This window comes from Zootermopsis nevadensis, unplaced genomic scaffold, assembly GCF_977971745.1.
Source record: "Zootermopsis nevadensis isolate Lab colony 2312 unplaced genomic scaffold, Znev_1.0 Znev_ptg000010l, whole genome shotgun sequence".
In the NCBI taxonomy this organism is placed as follows: Eukaryota; Metazoa; Arthropoda; class Insecta; order Blattodea; family Termopsidae; genus Zootermopsis; species Zootermopsis nevadensis.
In genome coordinates, this window is record NW_028259142.1 from 13,739,050 (window position 1) to 13,759,880 (window position 20,831).

General features: G+C 33.4%; 1 protein-coding gene across 4 annotated transcripts; it reads right to left on the bottom strand.

The window, feature by feature from the left end:
- Positions 1-1,599: 1,599 nt before the first annotated feature.
- Cul5 (cullin 5) lies at positions 1,600-20,792 on the bottom strand. 4 transcript variants are annotated; one of them, XM_022087043.2, is made up of 16 exons: positions 20,714-20,792; positions 19,783-19,992; positions 18,876-19,055; positions 16,380-16,521; positions 15,454-15,674; positions 14,688-14,781; positions 13,609-13,739; positions 12,519-12,686; positions 11,588-11,722; positions 8,954-9,078; positions 7,173-7,303; positions 6,252-6,424; positions 5,654-5,815; positions 4,474-4,592; positions 3,298-3,421; positions 1,600-2,826 (listed from the first exon to the last, which is right to left on the bottom strand). In XM_022087043.2, the coding sequence occupies exons 2-16, from the start codon at positions 19,951-19,953 to the stop codon at positions 2,632-2,634; spliced, it is 2,271 nt and encodes a 756-aa protein (XP_021942735.1). In that variant the 5' UTR covers positions 19,954-19,992; positions 20,714-20,792; the 3' UTR covers positions 1,600-2,631. The 4 variants fall into 4 exon arrangements, with proteins under 4 accessions (XP_021942735.1, XP_087202170.1, XP_021942734.1 ...); XM_087346044.1 differs by lacking the exon at positions 20,714-20,792 and adding an exon at positions 20,338-20,566 and having other exon boundaries at positions 5,654-5,761; XM_022087042.2 differs by lacking the exon at positions 20,714-20,792 and adding an exon at positions 20,338-20,566.
- Between the last annotated feature and the right edge of the window lie 39 nt (positions 20,793-20,831).

Consider the following 20,831-nt stretch of genomic DNA (forward strand, 5'->3'; position numbering starts at 1 on the left):
ATGGCAGGAAGAATGGAGGCCAGTAGGACATGCTGCAATTAATATAGTTTCAATATCCCTTAACAGAGACTGAATATTTCCAAGACCAAGCACACCACATACCCATATACATACAACTGTTCTATAGGGGGAGTGGTGAACAATGTATATGGGTACAGGAACCAGCATGAGGAGTTCAGTAAATTTTCATCTTAGGGGAGGTAAATGGTTTTCAATATGTGTGTAATAAAATATCAAAATTTACCTTAATTCCAGGGAGTTACAAGTAAATTATACTCATCTTGGTTCAGAGGGCTGAGAATGCGTAAGACTTCTCCATGCTTCATGCTGCTACAGTTTTTTTTTTTATTATTAGTGTTCTGTCTGACGACAGGTCCGTTTCCTCGGCAAATGATTCAGAAGTGGTTTGCCATTGCCTTCTTCTGTATGTAAATGATGATGAATGTGAAGTAATTGTTGGGATGCCACGGAGAAACCGGGGAAGCCCTGGAGGAAAACTCCGTGATACCTGAACCATGGCCTTGCCCAACACAAGTTATAAATTTGGGCACCACCGGAAATCGAACCCGGGACCCCAGGATTACAAGGCCAGCGTTCTAACCGCTAGACCACCTTGGTGGTGGCTGGTACAGTACTTCAACAAATACAAGGGAAATTTTCACAAACTTTTTATACAAATAATGTCTTTCAAACCACAGAAACAAACAAAAATCTGAAATATTTAGTGCCTGTTAAATAAAAATTAAATAAACACACATTCATTTACTTTTAACAATGACTTTATAAAAATCTAAAGTCAGAAAATTTCACAACATAATGGGCAAATGTGTTTCTGATTCTTATCTTCATACTTATTCACATGAAGATGTTTAGCAGAATAATTAAACAAATTTCACTTTGAGAAAATGCAAATGGGCCTTCGGGTAAACCTCAAGCAAATATTCAGGGCAGTCTTTAAAGCTGTGAGAATCCTTTTGGGAATTTCACTACCACTGGAAATAAAGATTTATTCAGCAGATATGGCCCATGTAAACAAAAGGTCTGATCTGAGCTCATATGGAAGGTAAAGACAATTTTCTGATAAACATGTTTGGCCCAATTAAGTTATTAATTTTCTTTTGGTCATCAGTGTTTTATATGTTATAAAAATATGATCTCAATTACTAACAATATATTCACAGAAATGGACTCTTTCATAACAATCACACTGTTAGAAATGCTAGCAGCTGAGAACATGACGCCTTACAATTGTGACTTGTCTAAAAAAAATGACTTCTTTCTAACAGATGCATATTTGCTCGCCAAAATCTACCAGTTTTAGATTAATTTGGGGGTATATGGTAATTATTTAAAGCAAAAAATTTGGAAGAACAGTTTTCATATGTTCTGAGGTGGTGTTCAGTAGACATAAACCTTCAGACAAACCGCATCAGATTGTACATTACTATAAATGTTTCAAACCACACGCCTTATGCATTAGTCATAAAAATGAGTATAGAAAATCAGACACACAAAACAGACTAAACATACCTTCAAATTTTCACACAGCTCAATATTTCATATCGACAAAGAGATGTGTATTATTCAATTTGCATTACCTGTCTTTCTTGAAAACACTTTATTACAGTAGTCACAATTTGTTAGAATGTATTAAAACAGAGCTCCTTGAGAACACATGCCAAATTAACATCACACAGCAAACCACCTGAGAATGATTTGCTAGAAGCTAGTGTGGATAATTTATTAATGGTTATCTTTAGTTAATACATCTGCAGGCACATATTCTGATAAATTTTCTAACTCGCCTTTTTTTTCAAACATTTAGCATGAATTCATTTTCTTTTATCCCACGTGATCTGCAGTTTAACAGACTGACCTTTACACATAATTTGTCACATATTTGTGATATTCAGAAGCTGGAGATGCTACTACATTTATCACTTGTAAAAATAATCCAAACATTAACAAACAAAATTAATATGATCCTTAATATATGTTTTGGAGCTGAAGAAATTTATACCTTTTCCTTTAATTATGCATAATGAGTGCAAATGTAAGTATACTCTGGCCTCACTACATATTAACATAGGTACAGACTGGGTGCTCACTGTCTTGGCACTTCTGAAAAAACTTCAAACAATTTATATTTGGTCTTGCAAAATTATCTCTGTGGACCAAATTGTGTCAGGCTCCAAGTGCCTTAAATATGACAAAATGAAGTTCCTACTGTACTTAACAACTTGCAGCAATGTTGAAAACAATATACATATTACCAAATTCATGCTCTTCTTGAACATATAAAAAATCTAAAATGTTATATACATACAACAAAGCATGTATTGCTAGGTGGAAAGTACAATGGAACATTACCAGTATTTCATTTTGCATTTGTAATACATTTTTATTATGAACTTCATTGTGTTTCATTTGTGGATCAGTCTTACATAAACAATAATAGTTGCCGACAATGTATTAATCATCGTGGATGCGGTTAAATGAGCTGAATGTTCAAGCATACATAGCACAACTTTGATAAAGTGCCTTTATTTTGTTCACTCTGATCAGTCAATTAACCGCCAATAAGCACTTGGCCTGGTAACTTTCTAAGAGGCACAAGGCAAGAAGATAGTTTCAGGCCATGTAAATGAATGTGTTGATATCATCTTCATCCCGTTTCATATACTTATGCTCAATAAGCCACTCTATCTGTTCTTTTATCATTTTCTTACTAGGAAGAAACATATTTTTGAGAATATCAACCAATTCTGTTTGGAGTTGAACGTTGGTGATTCGTTTCCGCATCTTGAGTATCTTGATAATTGCTTCCTGTAAAAGTACTGTTATTGAGTATGGACGTCAACATGAGATTCATAACATTTTGTTTGGGACAATACATTTATAAACTCTAAACAATCTAAAGTGTCATAAAATAAAAAATTATCACATCCACAAACTAACTCATATCTGGCAACTGATGCATACCCTAAAACTGGCACATCCATACACTCTGGTATAAGCAAACTTCCAAAACAATTATTAATTATTAATTTTTATTCAAAATCAGCGATGTAAGAATTACGATTTAGTATAAGAATCAGTACGAGAAACATTGTAAAACGTTATAAATAATAGTAAAATATATTTTTTTCACTTTTTGACTTGCTGGTTTCAATAGCGGCGTTATTCTGAATCAGCGCAAATTGAAGCGGCTCAAATCGAGGGTTACCTGTATATCTACATTAGTAGTCACTTAATAAAAGCATATAAACATATCACACATAAAACAGTAAATCTGACCTGAACTCTAAGTATCCTGAGCTGAACAATACTTTCATTATCTTCCTCTTTGCTTCTCTCTGTTGATAACTGTAATCTACCCACTAGATTCACTTTTCCACGTTTTTGTAGCTTTCCATTTTTGCTGTAAAAATATTAGTTGTAAGTAACAATAATAAAAATTATAAGCTTAACTGTATAACACATAAATTCAATTCTAAAACTTACATACTTTTTGTTTGAAGAATACTGAATGATTAACACCATTAGGCTGCCTAAAATACCTTCTTATGCATACAATATTACTCAAAACATTGGGCCCTGGTAGTTTGTAACAATTTCTACATTATTTTTCCTGTATTACTGGCTGAAGGAAGCACTAAAATTTACAATTTCATCTGTCAAACATACTATTTGTATTAGCAGATTCCACATTATTTTTCAATATTCTTTATATAAAATATGACTTATAGTCATGCATTTGTATGAGAGACCATTAAAAATTTCCCTACTATATGTTTAAACCAAAATGCACCTCAGTGATTTTCATATTCTTCTGCTAGACTGTTTTTAACAAGACAGGCATTTCTGGCTTTCAAAATGTATTTTTCTGATGTACTGTTAGGTGAGTGACTGGTCCCATAGCACACAATATATGCACAGTTCATAATAGACATTGACATACTTCAAGTTATTTTCATGCATATTCAGTGCAGAAATATTAAAACAAAGTTTTGACAAGCCGTTATGACAGATATACCTCTACCATGAATATAAGGTGTGATAGAAAATTTCTGAACTGGCTGCAAGCTGACATTGTTCAAAGAGAAACTTCAAACTACACCTGCTAAATTCAAAACAAAAGACTTTCACAGAGTTTCTAATAATGAGAGAATCGCTGTTATGAGGTCACAACAGAATTACTTCAAAGATGAAAGCATGGAATAGCCACTAAATTCAAGAAGTGTGAAAACAAACTTTTTGTCCTGAAAGTTTCTTGATCATCATCATGCTCAATAAACAGCATTGATAATCTTAGTGACTGAATTAAGAAGTATAATTAATACTCAGAAAAATACTAATTTCATTCAATACATTTATGTACAACATTTAACCACAACTTATAAAAAATATTGTATCAGTAAACTAGTAACTTACACATGTGAAATACGTAATACAGACAACATACACACTTACACCAATGCAAACTCCTGGTTTACCCAGAACATTGTATTTTCATCAAAATCCTTTGGAGACTGAACTTCAGGAGTAAACAAAAGAACTTGTTTCTTTAGTTTTGGAAATGCTACTAGAGACTGAAATTGAAAGAAGTAGAATATATTCAGTTAAATTACATTACAAAAATATTATATGTGCACACACACAAACAATGATTACTAAATCAAAATGTATTATATCAACATTAAAGTCCTTCCAAATTAAACATATGTACATGTTACAGTGAAGGTCATTAAGAAATGCAGAAGATGGTCATCTTCATACCTGTCATCATGAGAACCTGAAATCTCACATTTCCTACCTTAATTGGAAGTCTGATACTTCCACAGTACCTAAAAGCATTTTATAATTTTCAATGCAGGATTTGTAAAGTCTACAAATATGAGGTAGATGAAGAACAGTGAAATGTGATATTGTGACATGACCTGTCAACATTACTTCAATTTATTACACTAATATTGTAAAGAGACGTCTACCATATATCAATATCCTCCACTTTATATGAATGTGATGTGTGTTTTTAATAGAGAGTGATCTATTTCATGTTTGTCTTCTAGTGCAGTGGTATTCAACCTTTTTTGTTTGCGTACCCCCAGATATAATTTCTCTTCAACTTTGTACCCCCAAAGTTACTGGTGTATAATTCAAGTTATACATAGTATATAATCTACATCTAAAATAAATTAAATAAATTACATTACTGATTACTCAGTGTTTATCATAAAATAATACATATATATTTTTAAATTTCACATACCCCCTAAGATGTCTTCGCGTACCCCCGGGGGTACGTGTACCCAGGTTGAATACCACTGTTTTAGTGAACGAATGTATTCTTCTCGAGAAGTTTCATAAAATAAACTATAGAAATTTCTTATTATACCAATGTTGTGAATATTCTTCCTGAGTAAAATTATGAAAACCTGCAAGATAGCTGATATGATACATAATCAATATCTGAATCAAGTATGACTGGAGATGTGTTAATGCTACACTAACCTCCTTAGCAGAAAATTGTACTAAGGAAGAATTGGATTCACTAATACAATTTTGCATTGTTAGATTCAAAAGAAACAAACCAATCAAGCTTTCATTATTATATACACACAAATTTAAATCACAAGGAAGCATTACATACCCATAACGTTCTTCTGAGTTCTGGATCAGGTAGTTCTGTTGCTAACCTTAAATTCTCGTATGAAATTCTATCGAGTGGGCGCTGATTCCATGCAAAGAGTACTGCCATCTGGAATGTTGTTACATCAACATCAAATCTTCCTACTGCATTTGCAAATGTTATCTGCAAAAATAAAAGTGTTTTTTTGAAAAGCCAGTGCTCTGAAACTGGCCAAACTAACTTATATTAATAAAATTATTATAATTATTACTGATTCAAACCACACTAGTGAAAATTACAAAAACTAAATTTTACTTTATACATCACATTATTTTAAAATTGCCAATCATTCTCATAATTAAAGATAATTATATTTTTACACTAAACACTTACTAAGTCTGTGACTGATAATGCTATAATCTAATGCTGTTAGAATACAAAATATATAATGTGATCTATTTCTGGAATTCTCCAGGGTAGGTAATTAGAGACAGCACTTTGACATAGAGGGTCTGTGAACATCCTTTCGGACCAGAGAACTTTCTTCATGTGTGCATATGGTACCTCAGAACACAAATTGCCACAATAAACTATGGTGCATCCCACAAATAATACAAACCGTGCCATTAGACATATGATGGTACCACTGCAGTTTCCTGCCACTGTGTTTTTTCTTATAGAAATCTTCAACTTCTGGGATATAATCTTCAAGTTCCAGAGGAAGAGAAACAGTGACCCGTTCACTACCCCTAGCCCAAGCACCCGCATTCAAAATCTTGATATTAATTGAATCTAAGAGAAGAAGATAAAAAAAAAGTTCAGATCTTCTGGTGTGAGAATGTTATTGAATTCCAAACAAAAGCAAAACTCCTTTATCAATCATTATAACCACACAAACACAGAAATGAAAAGATGGAGACAAAGTAGATTATATCACTGGCATCCTAAAGACAAAGCTGTATTTTCCTTGGAAACTAAATTCAATGGCCTATGGTATACTGCAACTATCATATGCTTAAGAAACTAGCACACTAATCCAAATTCTTAACAAAAAATGTAATATAATGATTTAGTTTTAAATACAGACCTTTATATCAGATGTTACTAATCAAAATTTGTATTTATGTTTATAAAATGTTATTATACAAAAGTCTGTATGTGCAGAATAAAGGCTTTTTCAACCATCAAGAAAGAAAAATTAAATACACAGCTTCAGTCAATGACAATATTCTGAATGCTACTGTAACAGTAGTGAGCTTCCAATAATGCCATGCCAAGATTCATGGAAACCAGCCACTTGGTAAAAGCACACGCACATGTGTTCTAACACACAGACATAAGAAGAAACTGTAAGATTTGCATTTATTATGAAATACAGAAGAAGGTAAAAAATTCAGTCAATAATGATAATAGAATCAATACCATATTTTAATATGTGAAATATATTACGTACAAGTACAGGTACAATTTTTCAGTGAATCAAAATGAACTAAATACGAAAGCAACCAAATATACATTTCACTGCAATTCGTTCACTCACCTGCTATGCTACCTCTTGTGCTTCTGTATTGCTCTTTGAACTGTTGGTTCAGATCTTCACTGACTTTAATATCTTGGAACATCCTAGCTAGTTTATTTACATAATCTGCTGGCATACCAACTTCTCTAAGCCTGTAAGAGAACAAAAGTTTAACGTATGCTAATTGTATGTATATATGTATGTATGGTAATTTATACAGTGGAAGTGGACTATACACCTCTATTAGAAAAACATTCCATTGCTCAATAATATGAGGGCGGTTCAAATTTTACCTGGAATTTTCACTGTCACTGGCAACATGCTGCCCCAAAACTTCTACGCTGTGGGAATGGGAAAAGTATGCACATATGAGGGGAGAGTACCTCAATACAACTAATATGAAACAGGTGAGATGATTTATTGACACACAATGATCACAACCCCAGATCAAAATAATAAAAAGGACTGGAGACACTTCATCCAACCACCTGTACAAAATGGAAATTATGACAGAAGAACAGAAAAGAAAATTGTTTTATTTCAAGTTGTTTATTAGACTTCAACCTCCATTGCATTTGACAAATTTATTTTACACATACACAAATGAATGTGTACATGCCAATGTGCGCAAGCACAAAAACTAGAGAAATTGGACATTCTTTTCTTGGAAGTAAAACTGTTCTGTCATAATGAAATCAGTTAACGATTATGACTATCTGATATATTCCAGATGACCAGAAAAGTTACTTAAATCTTTTGAATATATATTTTCACTGGGGGAAAGAATAAGTGTCAATTATCACCTAGAATCTTCTTTAAACAAACTGTGCTGAAATAACAAAACTACTTATTTATATGACATTACTGTTCTGGACCTGCAGTGTGAGAATGCGTGCCCTCCACCCCCTGCAAGTTCTCAGTGGATGCTGTATTACATCACCAGTCTGCTAACGGGTTTGAGTAATGTGACGGAGAAACCTGAAGGGTCTCACTGTATCTTAAGAGCTCCTAGACCATTTCTGAACAAAGTTAATGCTCCCTGAACACTATGAATCAATGTAAGACTAGCCTAGCCTAGCCTAGCATGAATTAGGATAGTACTAAGTAAGCAAACGAATGAGTTGGTCATGCCCACCGAGTTTCATATGAACTGCTGTTGCTGATAAATCGAGGAAGAGTGAGAAAGAGACTTAAATTGAGAGTCTCTAATATTACCTGTGCAAATACAGATAAGAAGCAAGATGACAGTAGATGAGCGCAGTCTGAAGAAGTACTCTGACTTGAACATAAATTAAGAAAACCATTATTACAAGTGTGATTTGTAGACTGACAGAACATTAATTCAAGAAGATGAAGAAGAATCAACCATACAGTTGTGCAGGATAGATCTAATTTAAACAAGAACCCACGTATAATTACCGATATTATAAATATATGTTTCCATTAAGCAATGCTCTATTATTTATACACAGAGATTGCATTATGCAATAAACAAATAACAAACAATAGAACAATGGCAGACACAGATCACACATGAAGAAATGGAGCACACTTAATAAAATTATTTTATATATTTTCCTCTATGTGTGTGCATTTAATTTTCATTCACTGAAAAATGTAAGTAACATCATGACTCATCTGAACGTATGCACCAGACACAGTACAATATACAACGTAGTACAGTTTCTTAATAAAAAACTGGTTATTTCAAAGCCCATTTTGGTCGTCTTTCAATTAAATTGAGGTTCAACTACATAAATAACTCAATTATCTCAGAATTCACCTATTTTCTACATACTTACCATTCTACCATATTTTCTTCTTTTTCTGAATCAGCTGAAGTGTCCAGAATTAGCCTCCGTGTTAGATGAGCTTTATGATACCTCATGAAAACATCTTTATTCTGGACATACTTTAGCACTAAGAGCTGTGTGAAAATAAAAATGCTTATGAAAATGTTTCCAACATGCATTCTTCTTACTGCCTTTATCAGAAATCAATAAAGATAATTTATATACAGGCATGTGCAAGAATCTCAATTATTACAAAGCATGACCTCAGGTAAAATAAAGAAATGAAGTAGAAAAATACCAGTAATGTTAAAATCAGAAATAATTACAATTATGACAAAGTATAGATTCAATGACTGCTGGCATGGTATAACTTAAAAGAGCATACAAAATTAACCCAATTGTACTTATTTAAACTAATGACTTTATATTCACTTAATCTGAGACCTTCCGATCATTACAGATTGGAACTTTCATGGTTTCCACATGAAATTTGCTACTAGTATCAGAGATATTTAATTTGTTCTTAATTTAGGTTTGTAATTATAACACAGTAAAATTCCAAACTGTGAAGTTACTAATGATAAGAACTGGAAATCCTTTTAGAAGTAAATGGAAGGCTGAAGAACAGTGATATAGCCATGAAATACACTATTATTTCACCAATTCTAGAAGTTATACCTTATGCAAATGTGTCAAGATTTTTATTTATCCTTTTACAAGTTGTGCCTGGCCCAATGAAAGACTAACAGACAATGATGGAAATATTTGGTCAAGATTAAAATATTGTCAAGATCAGCTCTGTGGCACATGCAGCCACCTATTCAATGGTACTGGATATTTTCCCCCTGGGGTAAGGAGGATAAGGCGTGGAGTTAACCACCCACTTTCAACTAGTGCTAAGGTCAAGAAAGAGAGGAGCCAAACCACCATTCCCCCATGTGCCTTTATGGTGTAGTGCTTACTAAGCACTAGGAATAACTGTACCTTACAGTGTTTCTCCTACAGAACAAGATGAAGAAAAATCATCTTCTGCCACATTTTGTACTCAAAATTTTAAATGTTCTCACCAGACTGTGCAATGATCTGCAGAAGTACGATGCCATGTGTAGCTTGATTTCTACTTCATCATAAGCTGCAATGTTATATTGCGTGCTGTTTCCCATTTCCCAGACTACAGATATGCACAATATAATTGTTTCTTTGTTATATTTAAAGTAAAGAAAAATGGAAAACTTAATTAATTTCTTAAAGTAAGAGGTTTACCTTGGGTTGCTACAAGTGCTGCAAAAACCTGACCAAATGGCAGTTCATAAAAGTAACCTGAGAATTTAAAGGATTCATAAATCATGGATGTACCAGATGAATAGTACCTTCAGGTATAACATTTATAATTCTGTGACAGACATTAAACATCATATAACATAAACCTTCATATGTAAATACACAGAAGAGTGAAATTCATCATTACACGAGTGCAGAAATAAATTGACAGAAACATACTATCTCTGTCTTCAGGGCTGAAGATGGAAAGGGTATGTTTCCCTGAAATATCAGTATCTACCTATGAGTCCACATAGTGTCACAACCCAGAAGAACAACATTAACATCTTCACTGCCACAAGAACCTAAAATCACATTCATTTTGTGTTGCCTTATCAAACATACATATTTAAATAAAACAAGTGCAGTGAACACAGCAGGCTAAGCTAACAGATTAAATAATGGCTAACTTGCAGTTAACCAAATATTATAAACAAATGCTTGCAAGATGGCCACAAACTCATCAGAGTAGTCAATAGATGAAATAAAAATTTACTAGTCATTACAAAAATGGCACAAAACTCAGGAGAATTAAATTGACATATATTTTTCAGAAACTAAAACCATTTAAATGATAGGAAAATTAATGGAACAAAATCAATTATGTAAACTTCAGAAAAAATATGCATTCTGGAAATATACGTTCAAGTTTTTACTGTATATCATAAAGAAACAGGACATGAGGATATGTACAGGATTCTCATGGCATGTCCTAGTGAACACAATAATGTTTTAATTCCAAAAAATTTGAAGAATTTTTGACTGGTTGTGTAACTCTCACCTTCTCAAGGAGGACTCTGTGCCAAGAGTTTTTTATCTCATAGGCATATTAAAGCATTTTAAATGATGGCTCAGCATATAATTTTAAATTGGTGCTTCTAGTTTACAGAACTTATTTCTCAACAACTTAATTATGATGTAACATATACCCGAATATAATCTGTATGCCTCATATCACCAGCATACTGTTTTGCAAATCTGAAGTCATTCTGCAACCAGTAAGTTCCCCATCCTCGATCCATTATTTCCTAGACTGGACCACCATGTCATTGCCAGTTCTCGGCCGACAGATTCTTAACTTGAACACCACGTGAACCCTAAGATAAGATTCCTACGCTCCTCTGGGAGCTATAGTAAGAACACCTACTACCATAATCAAGCATACTGAAGTTAACAAGAGGGGACAATTATACAGTATCAAAACTTTGTTTTTACAAACATACTTTTAAAGTCTGCAGGATGAAGTTCACTGTGATGACATTTCACTCTACAAATTGGATTGCTTGTTAACAGTATGTATACTAGAACATGAAGTAAACTTACTACATTCCTCAATTTGCTTTCTATTTCATCAGAGGTGAGTTTCTTACTAAGTGGAGTTTTCCTTAACAGCATATCACAGTAGTTGGCTAATAATTCAGGACACTTAGACTCAGGTTGAGATTTCAGACCAGCATTCTGCAAAATCATTAAATAATAAATTATTAATACGCATATAACATTAATATCATGGGGAAATTTGAAACCAATATTACAATATCTGAATTTAGCAACCTATCCACAAGAAAGTGTCTAACACAATTTTTTGAAAGTGGCCAACAGTGTGAGTCTGGAAGAACAATGGTCTTAAACATATGGTAAGAATGCCAATAATACACCTCGTTATGGTTCTATAAAATGAACTATTATTAAGTGATTGTCAATAGGATAAACATTTTCTGAAAACATGGTTTAAAATGTAATTTGATATGATCTGTGTATATTTCTGCAGTAAATAAGCACACTGTTACATTATCATTTGAACAGTACGCTTCTGCAAGTCTTGGTCACTGTCACGTGCCAACTTTATATTTTAGTAAGCTACTCAAGTTTCATATGATGGTGCAATGTTTAAAAGATAAAAGTCATTTTGTACACAAGTAGTTAGGAACAAAAATTAAAATAATAGTACAACAGCCACAGCTCTATTTGGCCTAAATATCATTGATTATATGGTATTTAGTTCCTTACTGTACCTGAGATTGATTTCATCCTTTGGTGTTCTTTTGTTCTTATTTTCTATAAGATAATTGTTCAGACATTTTGAAGATCTAAATTTTAACATATTCTAGATTTATAAGTATAATGACTATCAAGTTTGTTTCTGTATTTCTGTAAACAGCTGTGAGCACTTTTTCATAAATTCACTGTGAGAATAATGTTCTGACAGCAATAACCTAGTCTTGTTTATAATTGTGTACAGATGAGACATTACCTGTCTACTTGGCAATTCTAATCGAAATACTTGTGTGTCATTTACAACTTGTTTGTAGGCTTTATCTCTGGCAGTGAGAAATCTTGGGTCATCATTAAAAGCTTCTTTCACTAGCAAGCTGAACTGATTGAACAATTCCAACAACCTCTCCACATATTTCTCAGAATCCTGTAAAGACACACAAAAAAAGTAACAGCTACTAAATTAAAAAAGTTCTGAACTTAAATGTTCATTCACAGACAAGCTCCACAAATAAATTCAATACAATATTTTTCCACACAATTTTACTCAAATACATTCTATTAGACCTACTAATGGCAAACAAACTCCAATAATTAAGTAATTTATAGTTACATTATATTATCCTTCTGTCTTCACATTTCTTTCCATCCTCTGTCTGCCTGGTGGATGCTATGAGACCACATGCATAAATAATTTACATTTACCATGGCTTCATTTTTGGCAGCCATGAAATGTTCAACGCATGAAGTGATCTAATTGGTATGTACAGCTTTATCACCATTTGGTGCCACAGAGATTAATAGAAGGATGCATAATGTTATGTCCTATTGTTTTTAGAACCTGAATTTAATAATAAAAACAATAATTCTGTTTCTTCCTTATACTGCACTGACTTTCTTGTGATAGATTAGGTTACCCTGTTATTTAATTACATTGTATATGAAGTTTATTAAAGTTTAAAGTAGAGAAATAATCCCCTACACAAAGAGGTACAATAATTAAAGATGTGTGTAATAATAAACAAGCAGTTTAATTATTTTAGTACAGTTTATTTTAAGAAGAATCATAGAAACAATACTGATTTTTGTGGCCAAATGGTTTTAACATTTGTGCATTGTATTTGGAAGGTCCTAGGTTCAAATCTTTGCCTGAAGACCACCTATTTCTCCAGGCAACATCCTATTCACCCTGTACAACACCACCTAAAATTATACTGTTAAACTTAAGAACTTGACTGCAACAACATTACCATTTAAAAAATTTACAAATGGAACATCAAATATTCAATAAAAAAATCAAAATATGTTCAGAAAATGTATACGTATTGTGGTTTAATATTTCTTCTTACCTGTGTAATAATGTCAGCAGCAGCTATCATATCTGCCAGTCCAGCATTCACTATATGATCTTCCAAGTCTTTTAACATGGGAGCAATACCATCCGGAACTCGATCCATTAACTTAAACATTAAATGGAGTCCTGAAAGCAACAAGTATAGATTACATGATAATTTCACAAGAACACAACATGAAAATATTTAATATAAGCAATGAAAATGACAGCATAAACAACTAAAACAACAACAATAATGATAAGAATAACGTACTATATTATTTTTCTGAGAATATTTAGGCGTTGCCGGACACGGAAATGAAATGAACGACTGCCATTGGGTTTAAACTTTGCTTTATAACCGACAATAAATAATGAAAGAAGTAATTTAATTCTAGTAATTCAAATTGATGGTACTGTGGAAACATAAACGTCTTGCAGATTGTCTGAAGACTGAGGGACAGATTCAACAAGCATATATTTACAGCCATTAACACTGTCCCTAAAACTGACACCTGAATGAATCTGTTTCGTAAAGAGACTCCCTCCTACTCATTCTTAGCCTTGGCACTAAATAGGGGTGAGTGGTCAGTGTCATGACCTGGCTGTGCTTTAACCCTGGGAAAGGACTCCAATATTCATTGAAGAGGAGGCTGGATGGGCCCCAGAGCCAGTCTGGACATAGAGGCTGGAGGAAACATCCTCTGCCCCTGTCAAGAATCAAAGCCCAATCATCCAGTCCGTAGTCAGTCACTATACTGACTGAGCTACACCGGCTCCATATAAGTATAAAGTATTTATGATTTACATACGTCTTTCCTTTATTTAATTCTCTTTTCCTCCTCCTTTCTTTCTAAGAAAACAGAATATGACTGCAATGTTCTGATCAAGTCTACTCAACTACACAAAGAAAGAACTAACTTTTTGGAGCACAGTCCTTCATGAAAAGCTAATAGTCACTCAGCTAGTTGAGTAGTTCCCAACCTTTTATGGAACCAAAAGGTTCATTACTATGTTTGTAAGGACCAAGATGAAATCAAGCATAGTTTATCACTGCAACAAATAGTTTAAACAAGATGTATCATTATAACTTACTCTCTGTTTCATTTCCTTTAATCATACCAGCACATTCAGCAAGAATTGTGGACTTAAATGTTGATACTAGAACATTAACACAGCATTCTGTAAGCTAAAACAAAATAAGGTTACATGCTTTAACATCAAGAAAATTCAAAGCAGCTTATTTTCAAATTACCTCCCATCAATATTAGAATAAAAATATAAAAGTCTGCATTTTATGGAAATTCAGTGTTTAAAATTTGAAATTTTTAATCATGTTTTTCATATACCTTGTTTTGCTAAGCTAATAAAAATGTCTTGTTACATGTTTCCACTAAAATATCATGTAAAGGCAATAATATTTCAAAATATACTGATAGCATATTCCTCAGTGCACTACTGATAAATGTGAGAAGATATGTAATTAAGCTATTAGTTGTTATGCAATGAATAACCGATATAGTGTAAATGCTTTGTCTGTTCCTTCAGAAGATTTGACATGTGTCTGAGGCAGTATATGTAAGCACAAATTAGATAAAGTACTTAAATCCATATCTATTTAACCAACAATTTATGGCTAAAAGAAGTAAAATCATGACATTTACTTTTATTTTTTCTGAAATTTGTCTAAAAGTAGAAGTATACAAATTATGCAAGTTACATAAATTTCAGAAACTGTCACTTTCTCCATACCAGACAGTTGAAAATGCCTAACAAAAATTCTAACACAACAGTATATTGATATTATGTACTACATATCCAACAATCATTAATCTTCACGTAAATTTTGTAATGTACTTACAACTTGCACTGACCCACTACATGATTCAAGGTACTTCTGTGCACGCTGCTCTTCTTCCCTAAGTTTGGCATCAGCATATTTCATGTAATTCTGAACACCATTTGTTTGAAGATACTGAGGTGCTTTCATTTTATAGAATGCTTCCGTTGCTTCCATATAAGCTTTCTCAAAATTTTCACGGTAGATCTGAAGCTTATCTTCAGGGTTTGAACACAGATTTACTGTAATGAAATAATAATCTCATATGCACTCATGTTAAAACAACTGACAAAACACTGTAAACCGGGAAAATACTTTGGCATGTTGGGATAAAGTTACTAATATAATTAAATAACATCTGCTTTCACTAATGTACAATGAATTACATACACACAACATTGTATCCAGTACTTCTCTTTATACATCAATCATTTCCACATTTCTATACTTTCTGATAACAGAAAATATACATTACTAGAATTCATCAAATGCATATAAGCAAGAAGTGATAAACAGGCAAAAATAAACCGATTAGTTAATATTGTTCCACATTAATGCATGTTCCACTGTTACTTCTACACAATCAGTATCAAAATCAGGGTTTACCACCTATCAAATAAGACTTATTACTGACAGGAAGGAAGGAAGAAACATGAGCACTCCTTATAATCTTAATGTCAGGAAAATCTGCATCACATATAAATGTTCCTTAAAGGCATATTTTCATCACTAAACATGACCACATGTCACTCCACCCTATGCTCTTAGCTATGAACTCAGGAAGTGCTACTGTCAAATGCATAATCAATGTCCACAAAAGCTCCCAGAGTTACAAGCCTATCCTCGAGTGCCCAAATATGCATTAAAATATTTATCAAACCATGCTGCCTTTAAGGAGCAATACCATTTATCAAAAAGTATAAATGTTTAAAACCACTATTAATTACCATAAGATTCCCTGACTCCAATAACCAACTGTGAATCAAATGCTTCTCCATTCCTCTCTGCATGCACCAACTTCATGGCGGAGTCCTGCAATCGCTGTTTAATGTCACAAAATATGCTTTGATTCCAGCTGTCCAACATCAACTAAAACAAGAATATAACAATTACAGCAATATTCCTCTGATAAAAAATAATCTGTTCAACTATACATCTTCTCAATGCAGCATCAAGAAACTGCTTGCTTCTTATGAAATGATAAGGCTTATTACTGTGTTCATAACAGCTTGTAATTGGACATGATCCTAAGTCAAGAAAATTCAGTTCACACCCCATGATCCATTTTACTATTATCTTACCACCTATGCTTAGGTCTACCATGTGGTCCCTTTCATGCACTTTCCTGGTTAGAACTGTGTATGCATTTCACATCTTTTATACAAATGCTACTTCCTGCTAATTTCATCCTCTCTTATTTGACCATCCTAACAATATTTGGTGAAAAGCACAAATTACAAGGCACCTGATTAAGTAACACTTTCAACCCTCTTGCTCCATCCTACCCTTTAGGTCCAAGTATTCTCCCCATGACTTTCTTTCCAAAAACCTTCATCTATGGTCTTCCCTTAGGTTTGGAGACCAGATTTCACAACCACAAAGAAGAAAAGTAAAATTATAGCTTTTACACATTAATCTTAGGATTTCATATTGGATGCAGGACAACAAAAGAATAAAGCAAACATTCTATTGAATTCAATCTTCTCTTAATTTAATCTTGAAAGTAACTTGTGTTTCATATCATGCCACAGTACCTGCAATTTAGCTACCTCATGACTACCCTGAATTCTGGTGATCAAACATGAACACTTACTTAGGCTTCTCAGTGTGTGCTATTTCTATAAAAATCAAACTAATCTCTTCAAAAATATGATAATTACAATTAATTCTGGGATATAACCTGAAACACTGAAGTAATGTTTCAGTACTCTGCCTTTTTAAAATTCAATTTTATCAATTTAAAATAAAAACTTCTCCTTTACTTGAGTTTCCCTATACAGTCAAACCTCGGTTCACGAACTTAATTCGTTCCTGAAGGTCGTTCGTAAACCGAAACTATTTTCCCCATAGGAATTAATGTAAAATGAATTAATCCGTTCCAGGACCCCAGATGATTGCTTATTTAACATTTTACAACAGTACTTTGTGCACAAGTTCTTAACACAAAATCAATGGAAACCATTAAATCTATCACAAAGAAGATAAACACAACACCAAGCAGATCAAATATAGACGAAAACTTAATTTAGTTTTACCGTACCTGTATGGAGGAGAGTTGACGGCGTAAGTGGAAAGTGGTGAGGAAGTGAAATGTTATTGTTTGGAAGGGGATTCTTTTTCTTTTTTCTGTCTCTTGGCACCACTCGACTCTGCATCAGACTCACTGGGCCTCTGTCTCACTAAAAAGTTGTCCAGTGTGATTTGTTTTTGTCTACGTTTTAAAATGTTTCTCAAGTGACATATAGCATTATCATTGAAAATGTTTATGATGCGGCTTGCTACTGCTACACGAACACCATTTTCATGTTTGGCTATGATTTCTTTCTTAACATCTATCATGATATTGGTATTTTTTCTTTTCACTTTGCTGCTATCATTGTCTTTCTTTGGCCCCATGCTGGATCATTCTTCTACGAATACTGCCGACGCTGATACTCCCAGCTTATCACTCCACGATATTGACGGCTTGCGTGTTCGTAACTCGAGACACAGTATGTCATCCAAGACGCTTTGTGTTCGGAAAATTTGTTCGTAAACTGAACTGTTCGTGATCCGAGGTTTGACTGTACATTCAATACAACAAACTCTTTCAAGACATGTATTGCATGTGGATGATATAGAAAAGAAAAACCTTTCTTATAATGCACTGTAGTTGTCTGTGTTGCTAATGTTCTTATATTAATGTAATTACCTGCTTTGCTCAGGAAATGTGTACCCAATGAAGACCATAAAAACAACTAGAAAATTATCAGATAGAACATCTTTTTACCTTACACTGTAAATTTTTGAAAATATATGCAATAAATTCATATAATTTTACGACACTTAAAAAAACACTTTAATTAGGGAAGATGCCTGCCTTCTGGGTTGCAGCACCAGGTAGAAGTGGTAGAAGTTTACCAACATTTCAGAGGTCCTTGTTGCCTCCATCACCAAAGTAATAATTCTTTATCACTAGGAAAAGTCACAGTAGTACTTTATGGACATATTCAAACATTAAAAATAAGAAACTGGTAAGCCATCTGTCAAAATACTGATCTTGAGTTTCAATCTAAGGACAATCTGAATGTTATTTGGACACTATACATTCTGAGGTACTCATTTTATATGCAGTGTTTATTTTCTTATATCCTTGCTGAAGAACATCAACTGCAAGTATTTCAGTATGGAATGTATGAACAAGAAGACATACTACAAGGCAACAGTCAAATCATTATCCATACCTTTCTTACTATACTTTCATCGTTTTGAGCTTTCTTTTGAACAGAGATGGTCTTTCCTGCGAGAGATGTTTCCAGCTGTCTGAAGGGAGTTGGTAAGTAGTTACACTGTGTGAAGAACTTCCTCCATTCTGCAATATAAGCCTTAAGAAGTGCTTGATCCTCCTGATGTGACAGTACTCGCTGGAAAGAACACAATTATAAAACTGAAATGAAAAGACAGATAACAATATATATGCTTAACCGCTTTCTGATTATTCAAAAATACTTAAGGTTGATAATTTTTACAAAAATATTAACCAAAGTTAATTCGGGACAATACATATATATAATTTTTTTGTACTGCATCTTCTTCCATCCATAGTAACTACTGACTTACCCTTAATGGCTTCTGAACATAATCCTACACCATGAGCTACACTACAGAAAATTAAAAAAAACAAGAAACAATGCTCCTGATTTATACTCCTTGGCTTTGGACTGTCCAATTATACCTACAAGTACTTTGTCATCGTTAAAAACAATCACAGTTGTCTATTATGTTATCACCAATTTTATGTAACCTTCCATTCCTAGTTGTTAGTCTTCCTACATTTGCACTGAAATCGCATAAGAGAATGTAGTATATAGTACATAGAAATTGATTCAATACAAGTTCTAGTTCCTCATATAATTACATCTTCTATCATCACTTTCATCCTTAGTACAAGCATACACATTGAAAACATGATCACACCAATGACCTCTTAGTAAAACACAATGAATCACTACAAAACACTATACTCTTATTCCAATTTAAATATAATTTATTGATAGGCATGTTTTTAACTATGACTGCTATTTCCTGTATGCCTCAAGCTATACACACACAGTGAATGACATGTTCCGTTGTCAGCATATTACTTATCACCTGTTGAGCTTTTTTGATAAAATCCATTATGTCATCCTTCAGCGAATCTTTAACCTTTGGTGGTCCCTTCTCATCCCACAGGCACACCAAATGTACAGAATAAAAGAGTTCTTGCCATTCAGTCTGCGTTACTGGCTCCTGCTGCAATAATTTAAGGATGATAGGCCTCATGGCTGGCCATTTATCCTCAAACAAAAGTTGTCCCTTATCCTGAAACAAAACATTCTGTCAAATCATACATTTTCTTTTCGCATTTCGTTACTGAAGGGTTGGAAATTCTATACCAAAAAAAGTAAAAGTAGTATCTACTATAAAACTTTAGTTTCACTTGAACTAATGCCAATATTTACTTAATTTTATAACAATTTCAGTGAAAGTCATATACCCACATAAACAAGTCACCACAGGTATATAACAATGCAGTGTTAAAGGAAACTGTTTATTCAAATAAAGGTATCGATTGGCAAGTTATGTCCCATTTTAAATTTACTGCATTTTATGTACTCCACTAATGTGACAGCATTGCTCATCCTTTACACCGGTTAACTCTCCTACCTTTAACATAGCCGACATGACAGTTTGAACTTGACGAAATGAGTGCTTAGTTTTGTGCATGTAACATCAAAAATTATATTTTCATGGCATGCAGCTACTTATTAATAAATTCTACATATTTTAAAATTGCAATACGTTTGAAGTTGTTTAGCAATTAAACGAATTAGACAGTAGCTACGAACACTTTTTTTCAGAATGTCTACCCAGCAGTGGTTTGAAACTATGTACAAGCTGGGTCAAAATGCATTGGCGACATCTATTTGCAGCATTGTACACTCTTTAGTATTCGTGGATAATATGTGACCTTTGTAATTTCTAACCTCTGCTGGGGTTTTGTAACTGAATAAGGGAAGAGGAAAATATAAACTCGCCATACCAATCCGTAGTGAAGTGCACGCTTTCTTGCTACACGTTAATAATTTGTGATCTGTCTGTTATCGGTTACTACTTGCGATCGCTTACCATAATGGGTTTGCAACCGGTATTAGAGAATG